Source organism: Cygnus olor, chromosome Z (genome assembly GCF_009769625.2).
Source record: "Cygnus olor isolate bCygOlo1 chromosome Z, bCygOlo1.pri.v2, whole genome shotgun sequence".
Classification (NCBI taxonomy): Eukaryota; Metazoa; Chordata; class Aves; order Anseriformes; family Anatidae; genus Cygnus; species Cygnus olor.
Genome location: NC_049198.1, coordinates 50,309,611 through 50,333,645, shown reverse-complemented (window position 1 = coordinate 50,333,645; position 24,035 = coordinate 50,309,611). Strand labels below are relative to the sequence as shown.

Here is a 24,035-nt window from a genome sequence, read left to right as displayed (position 1 = left end):
ATAGTGGGAGAAGAGGCAGTAAAAGCCAACATTTTTAAATCACTTTTCCTTTCAGCAATCGGATCATTGTTCTGCTTGCATTTCTAAATTGCTGTTCAAAATCAATACATTATTAACTTGAGGGATTGTCCTTTAATTTGATGTTAGCTAAGGTATTTCAGAGCCTTTATACACAAACACAACATTTTGCTTTGTCAGTGAAAACAGGTATAGAATAGAAAAGAGAACGAGCACTTATCAATATAGTTGCAACTTGCTGCACCACTGTGATGGAAATATTCTGGGGTGGGTGCCTGACAGATGATTTGGACATCCAGATGGGTCTGTGGTTCTTAGAAGCTCTGTAGCTGGATTTGACAGTTACACCAATTACTTTTATTTTTCATGATTTGTTGGAAACCTTTTTACTTAATAATTTTAGAAGCTTAAAGTAGCTCTTGTTTTTCAGATCTTGGACCACCTCACTTACTTACCTGAAAATAGCAGGTGCCTCATACTTGAACTTGCTCATCAATTATGCATGAAAGTAAAACCAGACCAAAACAGGGCACAATGAGCTTCTAAGTAGCACTTTTCAACAGTATATGCATAAATGACACTTTACAGACCAAAGGTGCCAGAACAGCTTTATTTTTTTTTACTTAATACAAGGCAATTAGAGTGCCTTTTAATACTTCACATAACAGTTATTAGCAAATACAAATATATATACTTTTTTTTTTTTTCGCTTTTAATGAAAATGTCCATTTAAGGATTTAACTCAGAAATTTCAGTTGTGAAATCTCACTAGATTTTTGCAAAGTTAATAGATATTCCAGTGCAAAAATAGATCCCATTACAGATAGCATAAAGTGCTTGGAATGAAGGACCAACTATAATTCAGGAGGCAAGGATAAGCGCAAAGTGGCGGTTTAACCATGGGGGAGAAGTATAACAACTCTTACTGAAATACAAGTGTACTACAAAGAGGGATGCAACATTTCAACAGTAATACAGTTTAAAATAAGTTAACACCTCAGTGCAGCTTCATTATAATGAGTGGTTCATAATCATACTGTATGTGACTAGAGTGATTTTTTCCCTATAAACTGTTAATAAGGGTAGACAAATTGTTGTCTGGATTTACTCCACGACAAATCTGCATGAGCGTTGTATTAAGCTGTCTGTTCAGTATGACTACAAACAAAACGGACTAGAGTTGTGAAACAGTTCAGTTAATATCCATGTTTACTGTAAGGTTTTCATCACAGATACCAGACTACCTGTGGCAGGTTAGAAGCACGACAGTCACAGGGCACAGGAACCAATAATGTCTTTTTGGCCAGCTAAGGGAAAAATAAACTGTTGTTTCCTGCTAAATTAATCATTTATATGAACAGTTACAAAGAGCAGACCCCAGCTCTTTTTTGACCAAATCTGAATCCTCCTAGAACTTGTAGTTTTCTATGTGCACTAGATCTGTGCAGTGCAAAACGTAAGCCCTTCACTTCAGTCTCTATGCTGAGATTTTGACTTAATTCTGATTTGTAATCACGATTTCTAGCAGTGGTAAGTCTTCAATACATGCTATTTGTTTAACTGATAAAATAACCTACCAGCAGCCTGCTATAGAAAAGTCATGGCTGTAGCTCAGCTGCTTAGTAGTTGTTCTGCACCTAGAAGTTTGGTGCAGACTCATCCTCATGGGGGCAAGGATGCCATAAAGGTAATAACAAAGCATGTTTTAAGTGAGGTATAACAATCCCCGTTACTCTCCTTTCTATCCCCTTAGCAATGTAATATACAGATAAAAAATAATTAGTATGAAAAAGGCACTTGAGCAGAACATGTAGTAAGCTATTAACTTTATCCCAAGGTAGAACACAGCAGGGACTGGGGACTTGTGCTAAATATTTAGCTGTCTATGTAAGAAAAATGCTGAATTGGTCAATGTTACCACGTACGCCTGGAAATACGTAATCAGCCTTAAGGCTCATTCCAGCCTCCTCACTGCTTGTTGGGCTGCTATGGGCATTCACAGAAGAAAGTGGTCCGTGGCTCGTTCGTGGCAGAGTAGCGTTAAAAACTAGTTCAGAACTTGTATAGGTATTTAAGGCAGAGGCACGACATACAGGAATAGCCCAGGAACTACTACACTTGGGTTCAAACCACATACTGAACCTATTTCTGAACTTTGTAAAAGCAAGACGGAACGGCCCGTAAGTTTATTAACAAAAGCATACTCTCCCACAACTGTTGTACAGGATGAGCAAGAATTGCTTGTTCTCACCACATAATCTCCCCTCTATTATTAATCTTTGTAAAACTTTAAAAATTGACTGATGTAATTTGTAGCACTACTACTTTGAACTATCTTGTTCAAGATGAATTTTTAATGAAGCAGTTTCTTGCATGAACAAGGGTGTGTTCTCCAGTTAGGGATCACCTAATGACTGAAACTATACTGCACAACAGAAGTACAAACTTGCACATTAATCTAACATTATATTAGCTTCCAACAGGGAAAACTTCAGGTGAACAACTTGCATTAATTCCAGATACAGGTTGATTGCAAGAACGTGGAACTCGCCAAGATCGTGAATATAGCTATCGCTGAATGGAGAACAAGAGCACAGCATTGCAGGCATAATGTAAAGAAATACTGTGGCTACAAAGATCAAGTGAAAGCACTTTCAATCCCTAATTATGCTACCTACTTATTTAAAGTCATATAAATAATACTGTTAAAAAAAAAAAAAATGACCTACATTTCTAGTTTTATCTGGCAAAGCCAGAAATGGCAACACTTGTGCTAAGCAATAACTTTAGTTGATGGGTACCTTTCTGGTGCAAAGCAGGGGTTAAAGAGCAGACGTTACGTATCTGAGTGACGTATCACGATTTAGAATTTGCTCTTGGTATTAGCAGCTGGTACAACTACTGAGTTTGCTGCTGTGGTCAGAACCCTGCTTCTCACCCACTCCCTTCTGCTAGGTGTTCATGCAGCTGCTGCAGTACCTCGAAGGAGCAGGAGAGTACTCAGCTACACAAAAACCTAGTTGGAGTAGGTTACTGGTTGTGATGCTGGTGGGACAATCCTGTGCATTTGTAGGGTTCACAGTTCTACATATCCCCACCCTCTAAAATAGATGTATGGATATGATGGCCCATCTCTTGCCATCCCATCTGCACAGCACTGCTTTGTGGCCCCAGATTTGTCACTGACAGACCTACAGCAGTCTAGGAAAAGAAGCTGGTCAGGTAAGTTTTTACAAACTCAGGCCACAAGGCTGGTGACTTTTCTTGCCACTGACTGTCCCGGTGCATTCATTGCCAGCAATGGATGTAGCACCAGGGAATTCCCACTCCGGACATGCATGTTTTCAAGAGTGAAACATGCACGTCTTTAGAATATCAATAAATAACCACTGGCCATGATTCCTCAATGAACTGTTTTTTGCAACCCTAGTAAAACATACTGTACAGGACAAGATACAGTATGGATGAAAGCCCGCAGCATCTGGTGGGTGCTTTACCACAGCTTCACAGAGTTGTACTGTAAATGAGCTAAATTCAAGTCTTTCACTTAAGAACAGTACAAGACGACTCCACGAGGCACTGCCCCTAAAATGGAATTTTGTTTTCATTGCATTGAATTGCATTGCATTGAATGGTTATCAGTAGAGTGTCCAGTTTCTCTCCCTCTAGCTTCTTCTTTGGGAGTAACCTATCCCCAGGCAAAGGAAGTTTGCATTCTGCTCATCACTTCTTGGCTGAAATTGGCTCACACGCAACTTTCTTTTACCTTCTCATCTTGCAGAAAGGAATTAAGGATTGCAATGTCTACCACAGTTTGGTTTTTGTGCAATGACAGGTCCTTAGTGTGGTCGTCGTCACTTTGGTCCTTAGCAAAATTTACAAATACCTGCAAGGAAAAAGGCCATGTGTAACATCAGTCTAGATTTTCATTAGTTCAGGGCACTTCATGCACTGGGCTTTCTGGACTAAACCTGGGATTCAGTGCTCCAGCTTGCTGAAATGCCCTTACAAGACAGGACTGGAAGATTGGTGGATTTATTCCTACCTCTGCTAGTTTTGGCGCACTGGCTACTAGAAACTTACTTGGTCAAGTGTGGTCTGAGAAACGGAGTAGTCTTCTATGTGGAGTCTCTTTTTGTTCTGGGAGAGAATACTGAATATTCTGGCCAGGGACGATGGTGAGGAGGGAAGCTGGTACTGCAGCATATTCCGATGCTTTTCCTTTAGGACACTTCCAGGGAAAGCATGCCCAAAGAATTCCTCAACAGGCTTCAGGTCTGGGTTTGCCCCTGCAATTCGCACCACGATAGTGTAACCGTCTCCAAACCTGTAAACAGGAGGGCCAGCAGAGGAATTCACGTCAGCGGCTTTGAAACAGATGTGCAGCTTAAAATTCATCAGCTGTTCCCATAGCCAGAAAAGCAATGGGAATGCTGCATGAGGGATTAAATCTAACTGTATCTCCCTAAAAATGCATGCTGTGGTGGCAGTGAAAAGAAAATAGCTACCTGTTCTTTAGATGCTGGACGCTGCCCAGGCACCTGAATCGCCCATTGACCATTATCGCCATTCGAGTGCACAAGGCCTCGCATTCTTCCATGCTGCAGAAAGAATTAACTTCCTTAGCACTGTGAGAAGTGCTGCAGGGCAGAGCAGCTGAGCGCAGCTTTGCATCCAGCCCCAGCAGATGCAGTAGCACTGGTATGGTACAATTGCGTTGCTACTTGCCTGTGAGATGTAAGCACCACTGATCTCCCCTCTTTGATTACACTCAGAGCACAGTTCCACAGGAAACGACGTGCTTTGGGATCCATCCCTGTTGTCGGCTCATCCTGCAAAATACATAAAAAAGTAGGTTATGCTGTTCCATTCCACCAACAAACGCCTCATGTCTGACATGACCTGGCCATTCTGATTATGCTTATTGGAAAAGCTGAAAATAACCAAGTTTGACTCATTTTTTAAAATGAGAAAACAATTTATACTCAAAAAGATGGTTGCTAACTTAAAATTTGAAGAACTAAGTGCTGTTTATTTTGCAATTATAATATGTTGAAATAGCCAGTTCTAAACAAGTTAAACTCAACCAGTCCAAATTTAAATAGAGCAGTAGACTACTTCTTTCTATACTATGAACTTTACTAATCCTGAGGTTTATTCTTCATTTTAATCTAAAGAATCTTAAAACATTTATTTCCAACTTTCATTGAATTATTAAAAACACAGGACTGATTCTCCCAGACAGAAAGATTTGCTTGTGCCCAAAAACTAGAAAGTGCTGGAAAGCACTCATAATTTTTTGTAGGTATAGAAATCTCTGCAGCAGTGGTGAAGGTGCTACAGCAGTCAGTAGTCTGGCATCATGTTTGAGACCCACATTTCCCCAGTGATTTTTCAGAAACAGAAGCCAGGAGGCACATTATAGTTTGAGCCTACAGTCAAATAGGGAAATGAAGTTTCCTTGTGTTCTTTGCTTACATTTAAGTGACTGATGACATATTCAGACATTAGGTGGTCATGAAATATCCAGCCTTCATCTAAGCCCGATTTCTTTGTTTTCAAAGGAAAATGTTAACAAGCAAAGTTTGCAAACTCACCAGGAATACCACAGGTGGCCCTCCAATGAGGGCAATTGCTGTGGAGAGCTTGCGCCTGTTCCCTCCACTGTAATTGCCTGCGTATTTCTCTCCATATTTCACAAGGCCCAGTTTCCGAATTGCCCATTCGCCAACCTAAAAGAGACAGCACAACACCCTCTTGAACTGAGCACAGCTACATTTACACAGTGGGAGTTTCTTTACAAGCTTTAGCTTTAGAGTGATTTTTCAGAAGGGCCCCTTATCTGATGCTCCAGTCTGGCACAGATCTAGGTTTTGGAACACCGGGTTCACCTTCAGATCAGAACATATAAAACCCTGCCCCTAGAGGCCCAGAAAATCCAATGGCTGCATCTTAGTTATCGCAGAATCATGGAATATTCTGAGTTGGAAGGGACCCTCAAAGATCATTGCGTCCAACTCCTGGCTCCACACAGGACAACTGAAAACCAAACCATATGTCTGAGAGCATTGTCCAAATGCTTTTTGAACTCCAGCAGACTCAGTGCCATGACCACTACCCTGGGGAGCCTGTCCGAGTGCATGAAGTAAGCACGCACTTCAGCATCAGCTGAGCATCGGCACAGCATCAGGTGATGCTGCCCAAACCATCAGGTACAGATGTCCTGCAGCAGTGCATATTCTGCAGAACCCAGGACACAAATGGTGAAAGCTGCTGATAACCCAATGAGGCAGTATTAAACAGGGTGCTGTACAGTACTGGCAGCTGTCATTATTTGCCTAGACTGTTAGCATAAGCCTATATGTGAACGCTGAAACAGGAGCAGTGTAATGATATGGTGTGATGACTCAAAAAGATGCAGACCACCATGATACTGTGTGTGTTGTCGGGAGTGTGCATGCAAGCAGGAACAGTTAGTCACGGGGGTGGTCCTATGGTGTTTCATTTACCTTGCAGACTTCTTTCTCTGGAACACCTCTGAGGAGCGCAAAGAACTCCAAGTGCTCTCGCCCTGTCAGCAGCTCATTAATAGCATCAAACTGCGGGCAGTATCCCATGTTCTGATGAACTTCTTGGATGTTGGACAGAATGCTGTAAAAGAAGAACTCCCTTTGTTAGGATTTTACAAATACACACCATTTAGACAATAAAAAGAGGAAGGTGCATCAGTGGGTTTGGAATCATTGGACTAACAAAAATACAGGATCCTAAAAGTCTGTCTTTGCCCAATTCTTTTTCTTTTCTTTTTATAGATGTGACATTTAACCATGGTAGGACAGGTATTTAGAAGTGACTAGCAGATTAAATACACCTTCATAAGTCGCTGAAGTACTTTAGGAAACTCAATAAGGGGCTGAAGCAGACACCAAGAGCTCAAAATTGAAAAGCGTGGCAGCATTTAGACTTGCTGGAAGTGAAACAAAGACTGTGAAAGTTGAAGGAGGAAGCAGCAAAGTATTTTCTTTAACACAGAGCAGTGAAAAGATGCACGGTCTTTCACCTGTTCCCTTTGAGGAAAGCTTCTCCTCCTGTCACATCTGTATCACCAGTTAGCATCTTGAAAGTAGATGATTTGCCAGCACCATTTACTCCCAGGAGCCCAAAGCACTGGGGATATAAAAAGAGCAAATGAGCACAGAATCTGAGAACAGGGTTCAGTCACATAATTTTCACCACTGACAAGATTGGAGGTGACAAACTTGACTCTCAAGACAACCTGAAGGGAGACTTCAGTGCTTTTTCTGAATAAACTTCTAGGCTTTCATTTCAAGCATAAATCTTCAGGCTGGGGAAAGGAATGAACTGTGGTGTCACCTCGGTGCAGTGCCACCACAGCGTATCTGTGCTAAACCTTGGAGGGTGCCATCGTTTGGCCTCTGGTCCTAGAGGTAGCAGAGTTCACTATTATGTTGAAAGGCAGGGAAAGCCTGAGTCACGAACTGCTTCAACTTCAAGGCAATTGCACCCTTTGGTGCAATTTGAACATTATCTGCTTCTAATATCATCCTACTCTGTGCTGTGCTTTTAAATACTCCAGTAATACCAAAGCAATGACTTTGACAAATAAGCTTACCTCTCCAGGGGGGATTCCAACACAGATTCTGTCAACTGCTGGCTTTCGCTTCATTCTGTAAATCTGAAAACAGAAAAAAACAAAGGAACAACAATGTAAAAGAGAACTATAACTACAGCCATACATATTCAACACTTCAATATTCTCTGGTTCTGATTCCATTAATCTTTGAGTGAGGATGCTGGTGAACTGCACAGCTTTGCTCCAACATGTCTCAGAAACACAAAACTTTTGTTACCTTGGTCAGCTCCTTGATTTCTAGGATGTCACTCTGTCCTCCTCCACTAATTATTCTCTGTCTCTCTCTGTTTACATCTTCATCTTCATCGTTCACAGGAGGCAGCTTGGCATAGACAGGCCTGGAGAGAGCAACATGGTAAAGCCTCAACAGAATGTGACAGAACCTCAATAGTTCACCTTCTCCCCAGTTCACAGCAGACACCAAGAAAAACTTCACCTGCCTGCTGTGGCGAAGTGGAGCAGACAACCTACCTGGGTTTGATGAAGAACCTGTATTGGATGAGCACGGTGATGAGGAAGAACACTACACCCTCCACGGCCATGGCAAAGAGGTTTCTTCCCACCAAGTCCCATGACAGAGGGGACACAAAGCGATTCTCACCTGTGAAGGTAAGAAGAGCACAGTCACTTTTCCAGAGCATTGGGAGCAGGCCATCATTTCTTCCTGCAAAGCTCACCAGGTCAGGCAGTGGGGGAACTGGAGAGCAACCAGTGAGAGGAGGGAGGGGATAGGCTACACAAATTCTGGCTGCATGCACATTTCTTGCTGCAGCAAAGTTGGGGGTGGGCAATTGCTCTTAGTTGAAGGTGACGTGGGCCCTGAGAATCCAGTCTGATGAAGAATTGCTGGCCCACCTTCTGATGAAGCACAAGACAACTGACTCAGGCCTGGCATTTGCATCCCAGAAAAAAATAAAATAAAATCCAGCTCTCCAGAATCTCTGCGACTCCTTTCACTTGGCCTAATGATCTTCTCCATGCATACTGACCTCACGTATTTTCAATTAAGGCTCCCAGTAACTCAAAGTACTGGGGATCTATCTGCCAGACCTCCTCAATGCTCAAAGCCTGAACAGGACAGCTGAGGAGACCTACCAGCTTTGGTCAGCTCTGCACTGCAAACTGTACACTTTCAGTTCCTGAAAACTCAGAAGAGCAAAGGGTGCTCGTTTGCAGCAGACTCAAGCGTTCCCTCTCCAGTTCATGACACTGTGCCTCCATACACAATTTCACTTACCAAACCTCTCCAGAGCATCAGCCATGGCCTGGTTTTTCACCATGTCGATAAGTCCCCGCCCCAGGCAGAAGTGAGGGAAGATGAGGAAGACGGACTTCAGGATGTCATTGATGTTGTTCAGCTTCTGTTAAGACAAAAATGAAGTGCCAGTGAGCCATCTGAGTAGAGAGCAGCCACCACCTGCTGAGTGTGACACCATATTGTGAGTGAACATCCACAGCCCACTAGCAGCACTGCAACCCCACAAAAAAACAAGGATTAGAAACATTCTGCCAAGAGCCAGTCCCATGGCTCCTCTGGATAGTCAATGTTGTGCTTTCTTTGCTCAAGATGCTATTAATACTAGCAAACTATACCAAAGGACAGATTCCTCCAAATGCTCACAGTCTCAAAGGCAGGGCCTGCAAATAGCAACATACAGAAGGGTTACAGGTCGTGGAGACAGGACTTGTGGTGGCACAGCCTGGTTATCTCAAGTGGCTGTGGGTAGCCACTCCCCAGTCAATATTGGATGCTGTAATCCTTTGCTTTTGCTGTTTTCCATTTGGCTTAACCCACAGGTCAGACTGACAGCAGCCTCAAGAGAGGTTTCTGTTCTGCCAGGCACTTATCTTCAAGCAAGTGCATGTCTTTACTGAGATAAAATAGGCCTTACAACAAAAAGGATCATCCTCAAGGACTGCTGCCTTGTGCCTACAGGCAGTGCAAAAGTACCACAGGCAATGGTACAATCAACAGGTTAATCCCACAAGGTCCCTTCCCTCAAGGAGTACTTCCCACCAATATGTGCCACAGGGCCTGCTAAGAAGTCTGGTGTTGTATAATGGCATGAGGGAAAATTGCACCTCCCCCAGTAGGCATCTGGCTGTGCAAAAACTTATGTGAGGTGCACAACTTCCCAATATAGTCAGAGAATTTACCACTGGAGGAAAAACCAAGGACAACCAAACTGAGTGCTTGAAATGGCCTCTAGTAGACAGTAACTGCCCCTTAGGAGGAACATGAGGGAATTCCATTTAAACATAAGAAATGCCCATGTTTAAAACCCTGCTGTAACTAAGGAGATTCTGCAGGGGCTTACATTGTTGGTGAAGAGCTCCAGGACAAAGGTGGCCACGCTACCATTGATGCCAATGAAGAGGTTCACACTAGTCAGCACAACGTATGCTGTGCTGGGGATTTTGAACACAAAGGAGGCTGGATACATGAGAGGGGTGATAGACCACCTGCAAGAGGAAAGACAGCAACATCAGATAAGGGTCTTCCAAATCTATGTTCCTTCCTGGTCATTATTCTGAGAAGAAATCCCTTACCCATAGAGAAGCAGAAGAAGAGCCAGCACAGGCAAGTTGGAGGAGGATACATATGATTTCTGCTGGAAGCAGATGAAGATGATGATGACTAGCGTGGCCGGAACAATGTAGTTGCACTGGAAGGTGAAAAAAACAGCTTTAGATTTGTTTCTAGATGACAAAAAATGAAGGTGTCTTTCTGCTCTGAAACTATGATTTTCAACATCCTGTAGTGTTCCCAAGGCTACTTGAGATGGGAGACTCTTAGGAGTGTCACATATGTAAGCTGCAATGTAGTACATATGAATTTAGACTTCTTGATCCCCTTTGAAGTAGTTGATAGAGTCTCAGGGGTTCTGGACACCATGGGTTAAAAAGCCTTCTTTGAATAAGCAGAACAAGTGGCAAACAAACATTCTGGGGCAAGAATTCTGAAGTGACATTAAAAATGCCAATGCTGGAGCTTATGGTTGTCCTCCTATCTTCTGTTCAGTGTTCTTTGTCCCACCATAGCCCCAAGAGCATAAAGACAGAAGTCACAGTTGTTATTCACTGAACTAATATTGTGCCCACTGGCCCCAGCTACATTTTACATTTCAGTGGACACCCTGCAAACACAGGATTGAGGACAGATTAAGCACAGTCACAAAGCACAGTTCAGCCCTTACCATATCCCAGACAAAGTTGGCCAGCCAGTAGATCACAGGCTTCACACCACTGATGAACTGCAAGTGCTTAGCCTTGCTGACGCGTTCCTGGATAAGGAAGACCACAAAGCTGGCAGGAACAAAGGACATGGCAAAGATCACACAGATGGAGACTAGGACATCCACAGAGGTGGTCATCCTGGACAAAAAAAAAAGAACGAAAGCAAAGTGTTTGTATGTTGGTACTGGCTTCCTTGAGATGAGGTTAGGCAGCTCATTCAGGGCAGTACAGAAACTGGTTCTCCTTCTGCTGTCCTTGTTTTGCAGGGTTACCACAGGATTACCACACCAGGACATGTTAACTACAGGGTTGTATGATCAAAGGAGTACCTACGGCTTGTAAGCGCCTCAAAGACAGCACCAAAACCTGGAGACAGGTTGGTAACTTCAGCACGATAGCCTACTTTCTGCTTTCCTCATCATCACCCTACATAACTTTGTTTCTCACTTAATGCACTTACTGGGGTTGGGATTTTTTCACTTTCGTTTTTTAAGTTCAAAGGTATCTCTGACTGTCACCTGCCATTGCTGTGCTGTAAGATTTGACGGATGTATCTGCATACAGCTTAGGAGTCCTGATTCAACTTGTGAACTCATCAATGCCTCAGTGATACTGAGTAAGCCCTGTGCATTACTGCATGCCCCAGAGGCTGAGGTGGTGGGCAAAACTGAACAGGATCTATCAATTTGTCAAGTGGTGGCACTCTGGGACAAACAAATGGTATGGCAAGTCACCCTTCTGGCTGAGAAAGGAAAGGGGGAGTTATACTGTTGAAATTCCCCAAGCAGCAGTGGATCAGAGGATTTCATTGGTTCTTGGAAGTTACAGCTTCAAGGAACCATACACACAGCTTGCTCAGCACTGAGAAACAGGGAACTACATTCACACAACAAAGAGGTTCCCTTTCATTTCGTGACCCCTACATATGCAGCTGCCTAGGGAGGATCTATCCTAGTTTGGAGATAAACCACTAAAGCTTTGAGAACATAACAGTGTGAAAACAGTGGTGACAGGTTGTTTGACTATTTACACCAGCTACAGAAAAAGAGTAAGTGACTTACAAAATCCTTACAAAACCACTGCTGTCATTTGTGTTTTGGTTATTCATCTTCCTTGAGAGGTGAGGGGTTAAACTAGCCTGCCCAGACCACAGAAAATTAGGGCAAGTATGGCAGAACCTCATTGCCACAAGCCACTGACTGCCCATCAATGATGCTACAGCATTGCACATGTTGCCAGCTTCCAGTAATCATCAGCTGATGATCCCAAACCCATCTGTATTCACATTAGGACTTACAGAGCCACTTCAGAGAGCTGCTGCTTGGTGAGGTTGAGTGGGTGATTGAAGGCAGTGATCCCATAAGCACTAGGGTTTTTGCCCTGCTGCAGGTTGGCCCGAAGGATGGCATTGTTGATCACATTTAGGAAGGAGGCAATGGCATGCCAGCCCTTGTTGTTGAACCACACCTGCAAGAGACCACATCAGCATCAGAAACGCACCAGGTACATCAGCCACCGAACAGACTCCTGAGCCCTGCAGAATATCCCTTTCTTTGTTGAGGGTATGTGATTTCTTTCTGTCTTTTTCCAGACAGCTTGCTCAGGGACCAGACATACAGTTTGACCAGTAACCATTAGAGGCTGCTGGAAGCAAGAGCATGTGCCTTGAAACCAAGCCACTGATTCAGCGCAGAACTCGTTCTGAGCCTTAGGTCTGGACAGGGGCAAACAAATTTCAGTGAAAACTATAAGAATATAATCTGCATCTTCTCCACTAGAAAATGATTTAAATGCAGAGAGCTCTAGTCTGCACAGTTGTCCATGGCAAACAGCTGAGGCTTTGCTAACTAAAAATAACCCCGGGTTACCAAAGTTTCAAACAGCAGGCACAGCTGTGAGGATGCTTGACTTACCTTCACGTTGTTCTTTGTATCCAGGCCTTTCATGAAACTTGCCAAGCTGTTGAGAAATCGATCTCCAGAACTCCCCTGCAAACAGCAAAAAGAGAGTTACTTCCCCTCTGAGAGTTCCTTTTCTCACATCCTGGACTCTCGGGGTCACCCTATGTTTTTCATGGCTCTGACCGTTTTCCTTCTAGTCTGCAGACTGTATCCTCTGAGACAGAGGTGGTAAGAAGGTTAAAGGAAGTGCAGCTTTCCCCTCCCTCTTTTCCTTTCTGCAGTCCTACCAATAGGAGAGATCAGCCTTAGGCCTGTTTTAAATTTTTTTTTTTCCCCAGTGACAAGTATTAAACCAGGGTTGCAGAAAATCTTCGGTGACACCACAGCCCAGGGGCAGTCTCAGAAGAAACCGGTGGACCAAGTTCTCTTCTGAGCCAGGACAGACTCAGCACAGAAGAACTTAAGTGAGGTTTTACAGGAGCTGGCAACAGCTTGTTAATTCCCTGAGACAGCCTGCTCTGCCCTGCCACAAAATTCTCAGAGGTGGCTGTAATCCCCATTGACTTGCAGATGGTGTTGGGTAGAACCCGCATCAGCAATGAGGGCTGTGCAAATGTCAGCTGAGTGCATTCCCAAGCCTTCTGCTGCTGCCCAACACCAGCCTGGAAAACCCCACCTCAGAAGCAATGGGAAGAAGCCACTGGAAAGCTAACATACACACTCTTCTCACTTTACAGTTTCCAAGTCATCTCCCAAATAACAGAACTCTGTTACATGAACACTATCTGGGTTTATGGGAGACAGCCACTCACCTGCGCTAGCTCCAAGATTTTCTTCACCTGCTTAATGGCATCAGTGACTTCATGGCTTGGAGGAAGCATGAGGGAACTGCTGGCTCCCAAAGAAAAGCCACCATACCTGGGGGTACAGATGAGAGTGAAGCACACATCTGACTACACACCTTCAGAAAACACCACTTCTTCTTTCCCAGATGTCTCCTTTTCTTGCACTACAACCAAGGCACGTGTCCCCACTCTTACATAAAGGGCAAACTTTGACCCTTCCACATTGCTACTTAGCCCTGCTGTCTCCCACCCCTTATTTCTGGGGTTAAATAACCAGCTTATGACTACAGTGTGCTGTTTGTGAAGACACAGACTGTGTTTAATGAATGCAGCTGTCCTCTGCTGCCTGTGCAGGCAGAGCAGGACCCATCTCTGCTTCCCCTGCTTGGAAAAACAGCACCTCCCGTGAGACAGTATTGTTGGCTGCGCCTGTGAACCTTCTCAAGCCAGTACTGCTCTCTATATAAGCCAGGCAGGTTTTCCAGCAGTGTGCTCTAGGGTTGTCCCAAGTGTATCCTTTGAAGTGTTCCCTGGACACTTGGCCGTTAAGAGCCACATACAATAAACTATGAAACTGGGTGGATCTGTCCTGAGAACCTTGCTCAACACAGTGCACAGGGGGCAGTGGAAACAAACAAACTAGAGAAAAGGTACAAACTCACCTGAACTCATTCACCCAGATCTTATTCTTTAAGCTGCAAAGACAGAAAAGAAAGCAGATGTGTTATATACGGAAAAAGAGGAGACAACCCCTACCAGTGCTTCAGGCACCCAGCCAGGGAAAAGGATGCAATACCCCCTCACATCTGCTATATGATCTTTAAGGTCCCTTCCAACCCAAACCATTCAACGATTCCATGTTCCACCACTCCTCTCTGGTAAAACGCCTGGGGTTTGCACCCCATCTTTTCCATTATTTTACCCACAATGCTCAGAACATGCCTGCCTCTCCTCCCCAGAACTGCCATGGCATCACTATAAAGCAGAAACACCTGAACTGTGGATCAGGACAGTCAGAGGAGCTAAGAGTTTGGGTTGCCAAGACCAATTCGTCTGAGCTATGCAGCATCCCGTTGACAGCACACTGTGTTTGGTGGGGAGGTATGGGACAGGGCATGTTAACAGCTACCTTTTTCCAATGATCTGCGCGTAGGTCTTCACTAGATAGTCTGATATATTGCGGCCTGTCAGATTCTGGAGGATATCAGCAGTGTCTTGTTCTCGCTGGTGTCACCGGGGAAACAGATGAATATCCATTAGAAAACGCAAGTGCCAAGTCAGATAAACTGTGCTGAGTACTGCATACAGTAATCACACCCAGCCACTCCGCTCTCTAGGACCATCCCTCACTGCAGGACCCCTCAAATCCCTCCTACCTGTGGGGGTGGCAGCCCGCCTGCACCAGGGGGACACACAGGCAGCATCTTCTTGATCTTCTCATTGCTGCACTCGCATGATGGTGAAGGGTTCTCCATACTCCAGTTGCCTTTCAAGATGTCCAGGACTGACTCTGGGACTGAAGCAGTGGTCCATTCCGTCTGCCCCACGGTGCAAGGAGTGTCTCTGTGTCAGGACAGAGGCAAGGCAACCGTCACCCCCTTTCCCATCATCCAGTGAAGATGAGCTGCAGTTCTTCCAGCCTAGGCACAAACCAGCCTGGACTCTGTATATCCCTTCTGCACAAGTGGCCTGGATTCTTCAGTGATTTGCCCAAGGCCATGCAGCAAGACAGCAAGAGCTAGGAAATACCACCAATGCTGCCTGGCTCTCCATCCTGTCTGCTGGTGTTTGTGGGGGTGCTAACCAGGATTTTTTTAGTGCAGCTGGAAACAGAGGATTGTGTGAATAGGTACAGTAAATAGTAGAAGGCGTTCCTGCCCGTGGCAGGGGTGCTGAAATTAGATGAACTTTAAGGCCACTTCCAAGCCAAAACATTCTATGATTCTATGACTAAGTCCCTTTTTTTTTTTTCTTTTTTCTTTTTTTTTTGGTTCAGAACTGAACAGTAGTTTGAGGGAGAGACTACAGTCTCCCTTCCAGCTCCGTCAGTAAGGACTTGCATTCAGACCCTGCTCCCTTACTATGCCAGGTGCTGGCATTTTCTAGAAGGTCCTAAGCGTAAAAAAAGTTAATGTAATTACAACCCTTTTGGTTTAAATCCTGCCCTGGCCATGTGTACGTATCATTCCCTGAAGCTGACTAAATCTACTGAGTGACCAGAAGCCAGGGCTGGGCTTCCTCTTCCCAGCACTGAGTTCTACTTACGGGATGGAGTGTCCTTGCATACAGCGTGTCCCAAAGCCAGGCTTATTGAGAAGGGCATCCAAAAGCCTCTGAGTGCCTGCATCTTCTGGAGCATCATTGCTATGGATACAGAAGACAAACACCACCGGGTCAGTGGGTTAACACACATGCAGGAAAAACAGCAGCAGAGTACGGCTGAGAACACTGTGAAAAAGCTCAGGAAAAGGATATGGGTGGAGGTTTCCCTTTGAAAAACACTTGGCCTAGGAGCACAAACACACTTCTGCTTTTCATTTATTTCTCTGCACAGCATTACTAGTCATAACACCGTTCAGAAATGGATATGGCCTTGCTAGTAGTTAAGGATGGCAGTTAAAGGTTTAAAAAGAAAACACCAGCATTCCCTTCAAATGTACCTCTGAGCTAACCACAGAAAACAAATTTAAACAATCCAGTAAGGAATTCAGTACTACTTCTGTGCCACGAAGAACATACCTAATAAAAGTATACTGCTCATCATACATCCAGGGCTGCAATTCTAGGCTGGGATACTTCCCAAAGGGAGGAACGATCAGGCTGAACATGAGAGCAATACACACAAAGACAGCTGGCAGCACAATCTGAAATTGCAACAAAAGAGTGAGCATTTTTGAAGTGAATGTTCCAGTGGTATCATCAGCTCCAGGTGAGTCGATAGATCAAGACTTTTTCCAAGTTTCCCAGGAAGGTCTTTGTTAATTACCAAGGCACCTCTAGACACCAAGACAAGGCCTATCCTGACATGCAATCATGTCACTCACGAGGCATGCAGAGGACTCAGCCCCCACTTGCTTCTCTCAAGGCAGAATTTGGATCTGAATCTCATTTGCACCCTTCCTGTGCAAGAATACGTGGTAACCACTCGGTTATCATCTACCTCCTTTCACTCGCACAAGCCCCCTTTTGCTCAGATCTGCAGAGCAGACTAGTTTGGGTAATCTGGATTCTCCTGAAGGTTCCTCTCTGCCTTCAACCCTAGACGCATCATGTGGACCAGCCTTTCCCTTGATGAGGGACCCTGCACATGCTGGATGCTCTCACCTGAGCGAAGAAGCCTTTCCGGCTTCGCTTGGCAATAAGCAGCCTCTTCCACAACAGAGCCACGAACTGCTGCTGGGAGAGCTTCCAGCCCTTCATCTGGTAGGAGCCTTTCCCATCCATGCCACTGAGAAGGTCTGTCTCTCTGGATTCTGCTGGCAAGAAGCAAGAAACAATTAATTACAAGCTCACAAAGATATTCCCTGGACAATTCTGTACTGGAGAAACAAGGTGATGGCTGGACCAGTTACTCTCACTCATCAAAAAAAGAGAGCAACAGGTTGAGAAAGCAACAGAAATTCACATGAACGCATTTACACCTTTATCTCTTTGAGCCTTGACAGAAGGTTGGAATAGGGTATGGATACTGCACTGCCTACTAAAGGCAAATAAGCCACTAATCCTTTGGCACTCTCAGCCTTGTAGTCTGCACGATTTATAATGTGAAAGAGTGTCCACAAGAAGAAAACAGGCTTGGGAACCCGCAATACCTGGATCTATGTCTGAATCATTAGGGTCAAATGCATCATCTTCTGTAAATGGACGAAGGCAGCTCTGTCTGTCTCCAAACGCACGCCTGTTTCTTCTGGCTGGCAGCGTCCCATCTGAAAATAATGCAGTTATGGTTAGCTGAACTGCTTCCATTGATCTCCAGTTAGCACCAGAGAAAGCAAAGCAATGTCATTTTCATTTTACATGACGCCCATCGGTAAACTGAGCAGCTGAGTTGGAGTGATTCCGGTGCAGAAAAACCTAAAACCATGACTGTCACTCTGCAAGGTCATACGGTTTATGCACTATTCTGCACGTGCTGTCCTAGAAGCTTCTTCCAGTGCACTGGACATTTAATTTTAATTTTTAATTTTTCACTTAGCCATAGAAACTGCAGGCTTCTCTCACCGAAGAAAATTCTCATTTAATGTGCACATGACACCAAGCACAATTTGCTAGCGTTAGTTTATCAGGAAACACTGACAGAAGCACTTAGTGCAGTGAGCTGTTCTCAGGAAAAGAGAAAGTCAGAGGGTACTGTGGTCTGACCCTGTAAAAAGTTCTTCCTACTCCTCAGAGTAGACAGCAGTGTCACTCAACGTCACAATACACTCAGAAACTTGAAACTCTGCACTTTTCCAAAATGAGGGTGCTGTTACTGAGTAGACAGAAAGTAACAGTAAACAAGCATACTTTAAGCATACTACGAACAGCTTCTTTAGGTCATAAAAGCTCTCACCGTAGAAGAGCTCTGCTTCAGCCTGAAATAGGGACAAACACACCTGGGTATGTCACTGTATATCTGGACACATCGCCATACACACAGGTCACCCACCTGTCCAAGACTAACAACTGAGAACAGGAACACTCTTCATTTGATATATCCACTACATCCTTTCTTCCCCTGGAAGCTAAGCCCTGCACTGAAATGTTACTCCTGAAACATCTAGGCTCCGTCAGCCATGTTCTTAAATAACACAAATAGGGTAACCCTCCCTGAAGTCTCCTTCAACACCGTAGGAGACAACTACACTCACCTGAGGTTTCTGCATCCACACCGCTATCATCAGCCACTTTGAGGAAGATCTGAAAGGCAATGGTAAGTGTCAGTGAAAATTAGAAGGGATGCAATATTGTGGGGACTCCTTCAGGAAATGCCACGACAGAGCATAAGACTGACATTTGTATCATGAGAACAGAGGATATAGGCTCTCGTCCATTGGGTGATGGGAGCATGGACTTTCTCTTAGCTTCCCCAGAAGCATAGGCTGTAACCACATAGCAGTAGTTCCCCCTTTCCAACATCAGTTCTCAGTATGTCTTAAATGAAAGTTTTTTCCTATGTCTGAGAGAAACACCTTGGTACTAAATGTATCAGAACACAATCACAAGGATCAGCCCCAAAACCCTGACAAGGACATATGGCCATAGGGTTTCTGTAAACAACAATCTCCAGTATTGAAAATGCATGTTTTCAGTTAAGTGCAGCACAAAGCATCCCTAAAAACACCTCAAAGGTGTTTACACAGTCATTAGAAGCCAATCTGGGGCCAAACTTCACATGACAGACATCTCAGTGAAGTGCAACTGAGTACAAAGGACCTAGCTTGCTTGTATTACATTTCCATTTTTAACACAAAGACTATAATTGTATGGAAGAGAATCAATTTTGGAGAGGAGAATAGAGCTACTTGCTCCACAATAAACAGACAAATATTTACAGGAAGAAGAGACAAGACTGCCTTGCTCTTATTTCTGACATAATTCATTTTCCCTGGTTTAAATCAAAAAAGAAGTTTTAGCTCACTCACCTCCTCCAGGGTAGTTTCAGAAATGCCATAGCTGGAAATGCCAAGGTCAGAGAGACGGTCGTCAATCTCATGGAACAGCTCCACAAAAGCTCCTTCTTTAGCAGCTTTGTATGGCAAGACATAGGTTAACTCATGGCCAATGTCCTCCACCAGCCTGGCCTCAGGAACATGTTTTGTAATGAGATTTGAAATTGCAGACACATCTAGATAAACCAAAAAAAAAGGTAGTATTCATCTTTTGACTTTGTTCACCATGCAGAAAAAACAGCTCAGTCTAAAATAATCCTGTCAGAAGCAAAGGAAGGAATATGGGACATCTCTGGAAAGCAGCTCATTTCCAAGGAAAATCTGACTTCCATTTATTTTTAGCAAATACTTGGACCTAAGTCTGGTTATTCCTTTTATTTGTAGAATGTGGGAGACCTATTACATGCTACCAGCAGCTCTGCAAGTAGTATTGCTAACAGGCCTAGCAACTATATCACCTTTGGCTATTAAATCTCAAGACAACATAAACTCAAATTGGCTCACAGGAGAAAAATGTTCCTGTATTTATGAATTTAAAAATGCTGTGTCTGTGAACTTGATAACTGTCCCAAGACTGTAGCTACACAGGGACACAAAGTTAAGGTAGTTGTTCAAGGTCAAAGTATGAGCAATGTTAGCACTGGAACTGAATGTTATATACTCTTTTTCCAAGTCTCACCTATTGTCAAGGTGTCACTTTCATGGTCACTGCCAAGGCCAGCATCAGAGCTGCTCTGGGAGACACTGTCATCCTAGTCACAAAAGAGAAGACAACCATTAAACAATGCTTAGTTAGAAAAGTGGTCTGCCCAGACGCTGCACTCTTTATAACTCCAAACAGATGCTGCATCATGCTGGATACTCCACAGAGGAGTCAAAGTAAAGGTGACATACCACTGCAAAGGGCTAAAATACAAGCAAGAAGTACGCAAGTATCACAGAAGGGTGCATTTAATCTATCCTGTCTCTCTCCAACCAGCTTTGGAAACAGTGGCATTGAAAGAAACTATAATAGAGGCATATATCCCATGCAACAATTTAACTAGATGTAGTCTGCCACAGCACCTACAAAAGCAAGCAACCCTTCTTTTAAAGAATAAGGGATTTCTCTTCAATATATTCTGTCATATAAAATTTTAAGTGCTGTAAGCCTAAAATGTCATGCAGGAAGAAAGAACATAAGCAGGAAGGGTCAGTTGTACCTTTTTCAGATAGGACACTGTGCTGCTGCTGTTTCGACAGGAGCTCAGAGAGGAATCCACATCCTTCTTGACCAGAGTCAAGTAATAGCCTGTTCCCAGTTGGTTCTTCAGGAAGAGAGAAGAACCAACACAGCAGAGCTTGCCATGAGAAATGATGGCAATCCTGTCCCCCAGAATGTCTGCCTCATCCATGTGGTGTGTGGAGAGAATGATAGTGCGGCCTGGAAGAAAGCAAAGGAAGACACTGCATAAAACAACCATACCCAAGCTCCCAAAACGAGAAAGGCCATGATCACCTGGATTTTTCCATGAAGTTGAATGGGAGGTTTGGACCCAGGTTGAAGCTCGTTTGAACAAGGATAGCAGTATGAAAAAAGTTCACAATTGCTGTCACAGTTATATTCTCCCCATTCTCTGCACACCATTGCCCTGCTTAGCTGAAGTGGGTTAATTTCACGTCAGCAAGCATGGCTGCACTATGACAGGACACTGCTGCAAGAAAAGGGTGAATTTTTGCCTTTACTATTCTCACAATACATCAAGGAGCTTTGTTCATGAGCTCTGACATGAATGGGATGAGAAATGAGGACAGGTGAAAGATCAGAACATGCTTGTCCCACATGCTCTTTGTTCCTTCCTCAGTGCAGGCAACAACAGAGTTGCAAAGACTCATTGCTATTTTGGGAACAGTCACGAATCAGAGATTGATTTTCTTTTGCTTTCCACGACACATTTCATTGGGAGTACAGAAAAAGACCACCTACCTTGCCGATATTTCAGAAGCAGTTCCCATATCCCTCTGCGGGAATAAGGATCCACCCCAGCTGTGGGTTCATCCAGAATGACAACCTTGGAGCCACCCACAAAGGCTAAGGCAACTGAGAGCTTCCTCTGCATGCCACCTGACAGGCACAACAAGAAAGAGGAATTCAGGCTGACACAGAGAGCAGGAGAACAACAACAAACCAACACAGCGGAAACTGAGCTCTCCAAGAGAAAGCAGAATTGAATACTGAGAAGACAGTGCTGCTACTGTTTCAGGCTTTCTGGGTCCCATAAACTGCAGGACAGGGGATAATTCATAGGGATGGTTTTCCCCCAGCGCTGCCCAATTCTTCTTCTACAGCAAACCACATCTTGCAACCCCCTCTATAAGTGAATTATGTGTATCTTTGCTACATCAGCAGTAGCAAATTTCCTGCTTGGAGGCCTAACTGTGTTTGAGGATACGGAGCACAGGTCTTTAGAAGCCTGAGCTACAGCAGTAGGTCCCCAAGAGACTCCTCTCCTGTGTAAGTGCATCAGAGGCAGCAGTGAGGAATTACTATATACCCTTCAACCTCTCTTATGTTACACTCTTTTCAGTGAAGCCAACCTGAGGCCATCTACACTCCCTTTCCGAGGACAAATGTGCAGTCTGTGAACATGTTGACTCCGAGACAAAGCAGTCTCAGTCCTCAAGTATCTGGTACAGAATGATACAGGAATCCTGGCATTCTGGAAAAAAGGGGAAGGACACTCCAGGATGTCAACTGAAGAAGCATAAGTTGATATAAAAAGGGCATGTGCTGTTCAAAAACAGCACATGACTTGGAGGTTAGGTTACGGTCTGAGCCACCCTCACCTAACCCCATAAAACCCAAACATACTAGTAAGCACTTGGGAGAACAAATATCACATGTAGCTTTATCACAGGTACGCAAATTCCATGGCTAGAGTGGATGCCTGTGTCATGATGGAAACAAGTACAAAACACTCATAGAACGTGATTGACTTTTTATGGTATCAGCATGAAATACTGTAAGATTGTTATGTTTCCTAATATAGATGATAATTAGGTACTTAGTAAATAACTAATATTTTAAGTGTCAAGTTGTGTGGTAGCCTGTGGAGGATCCAGCCTTAACTGGAAGATCCAGACGAGATCTGCGATGCAGCCTCTGCCAAGCTCTGCTGAGAGGGAGGGCTGAGGGAGCTACTCAGAAATGTAAAAGCTGCTGAACCTACCAGAGAGTTTGCTTGTCCTGGCTTTCAGTTTGTGAGGCAAACCAACATCCATTGCCATCTGCTCCATTTCCTCTTTCACCTGCTTTTCCGGCAGCCCTTTGAGCCGAGCATAGAACCAGATGTGCTCCTCCACAGTGAGCCTAGGGAACAAGAACAAACTCAGGGCACAGCTGAGAGCACCATGCTGGGATACATCCCTTGCATTAGTGTTACAGCAAGCGCATTTGTTTGCTTGGGAAAACATCTCTTAAGGCTGACGTTTTAGACAGCAGCTACAGATTGGGTGTGCTCAGCTTGGGTCTGATTTCAGAGTGTGGCTGATCAGCACCGACGCAAATAATCCTCCTTTAGAGGAGCTTGACAATGCTTAACCATAACACCCCAAACCAGTAGGCACTGTGGCAACATTTAGCCTCAGTAAGTTTAGTGTAGCAGATCTCCTCAGAGAGGACAAAGATGAAAGTGTAGGCTCTTCCTGATAATACATAAGCATGCATGAACACACTAATAATCAGAATGTCCTTGTACCACTCTCACACCATCCTGTTGTCTGTCACCATCCACACAGCTGAAGATACATTCATCCTAGCTGAAAGCACAATAGTGTCTCAAAAGGAACCCAAACACCAGATGGATAACAATAGCCCTGCATCTCAGGGATGCTACTCACAAGTCAAACAGCACATTGTGTTGTGGACAGACACCCAAGTTTTGCCTGATGGTGCTGAGCTCGGAGCGGATATCTTTGCCCAGGATGAAGGCAGTACCCGAGGTTGGAGGGAACAAGCCAGTCAAGATGGACCTGAAGAACAGACGAAACAGATATGCAGGTTCTACCACTAATAAGTGGCTGCTGTACATGCTAGGATGGATCAATGAAGAGCGGGTGAAAGCCCTTGGGAACTCCCACATTAGGGAAGTAGTCTGACAAACATCTCACTAATGGATGAAGAATTGGCTCCAGTGGTTTTAACACAGTGATCAAAGCATACCCACATGACATTGCTTGAAGGAAATATCTTCTCCTCTAAAAGCTTCCCATCCTTTCAAGCTCAACTCATTTCCTTATACTGATAAGTCAGAATCACAAATGGGATTACTAAAAATATGCTGCCAGTAGATGCATTCAGTCACAGTCTGAACTCCCTCCACTTTCAGTCCCCTTTATCTGTGCATCTTCTGAGGCAGATGGAGTAAATGAACAAAGCTGCACTAAAATCAGTGGAGCACCATCAGCAGAGCCCCATTGCAGTTGTACAGCCACCTGCACCATATTGATAGGTACAGCAGTATTCAGAGCCACTTCCCCCACTTCCCAAAAGTATTGTGTTGATCTTACATGGTAGTGGTTTTTCCTGCTCCATTATGTCCCAGAAAGGATGTGATCTGCCCTTCATAGAAGTTCAGTGTGAGACCATCCACAGCAACTTTCTTGCCGTCACGATAAACCTTTACCAGGTTCTGGATGGAAACACCAAGGCTCAGATGCACAGGCTCTTCCTCCTTGCAGACTGGAAGGA

The 24,035-nt window shown here is 44.2% G+C and overlaps 1 protein-coding gene across 2 annotated transcripts in view; it reads right to left on the bottom strand.

Annotated features, from left to right (window-relative positions):
* Positions 1–614: 614 nt before the first annotated feature.
* ABCA1 (ATP binding cassette subfamily A member 1) overlaps positions 615–24,035 on the bottom strand; it is a 92,977-nt gene continuing 69,556 nt past the window's right edge. Inside the window, exons 19-50 of one of the 2 annotated variants that reach the window (XM_040540133.1) lie at positions 23,855–24,026; positions 23,186–23,317; positions 22,516–22,655; positions 21,273–21,410; positions 20,509–20,729; positions 19,986–20,058; positions 19,280–19,482; positions 18,506–18,554; positions 17,468–17,581; positions 16,980–17,131; positions 16,395–16,519; positions 15,921–16,019; positions 15,032–15,218; positions 14,785–14,879; positions 14,318–14,350; positions 13,623–13,728; positions 12,823–12,897; positions 12,207–12,376; positions 10,870–11,047; positions 10,223–10,338; positions 9,991–10,135; positions 8,910–9,033; positions 8,144–8,273; positions 7,890–8,010; positions 7,652–7,714; positions 7,079–7,185; positions 6,528–6,669; positions 5,616–5,750; positions 4,747–4,850; positions 4,527–4,619; positions 4,102–4,345; positions 615–3,904 (exon numbers count right to left, since the gene is read on the bottom strand). In XM_040540133.1, the coding sequence (XP_040396067.1) occupies positions 3,764–3,904; positions 4,102–4,345; positions 4,527–4,619; positions 4,747–4,850; positions 5,616–5,750; positions 6,528–6,669; positions 7,079–7,185; positions 7,652–7,714; positions 7,890–8,010; positions 8,144–8,273; positions 8,910–9,033; positions 9,991–10,135; positions 10,223–10,338; positions 10,870–11,047; positions 12,207–12,376; positions 12,823–12,897; positions 13,623–13,728; positions 14,318–14,350; positions 14,785–14,879; positions 15,032–15,218; positions 15,921–16,019; positions 16,395–16,519; positions 16,980–17,131; positions 17,468–17,581; positions 18,506–18,554; positions 19,280–19,482; positions 19,986–20,058; positions 20,509–20,729; positions 21,273–21,410; positions 22,516–22,655; positions 23,186–23,317; positions 23,855–24,026 (4,127 nt within the window). In that variant the 3' untranslated portion in view covers positions 615–3,763. The remainder of the gene's footprint in view (positions 3,905–4,101; positions 4,346–4,526; positions 4,620–4,746; positions 4,851–5,615; positions 5,751–6,527; positions 6,670–7,078; positions 7,186–7,651; positions 7,715–7,889; positions 8,011–8,143; positions 8,274–8,909; positions 9,034–9,990; positions 10,136–10,222; positions 10,339–10,869; positions 11,048–12,206; positions 12,377–12,822; positions 12,898–13,622; positions 13,729–14,317; positions 14,351–14,784; positions 14,880–15,031; positions 15,219–15,920; positions 16,020–16,394; positions 16,520–16,979; positions 17,132–17,467; positions 17,582–18,505; positions 18,555–19,279; positions 19,483–19,985; positions 20,059–20,508; positions 20,730–21,272; positions 21,411–22,515; positions 22,656–23,185; positions 23,318–23,854; positions 24,027–24,035) is intronic. The other variant, XM_040540135.1, reaches the window with a different exon arrangement.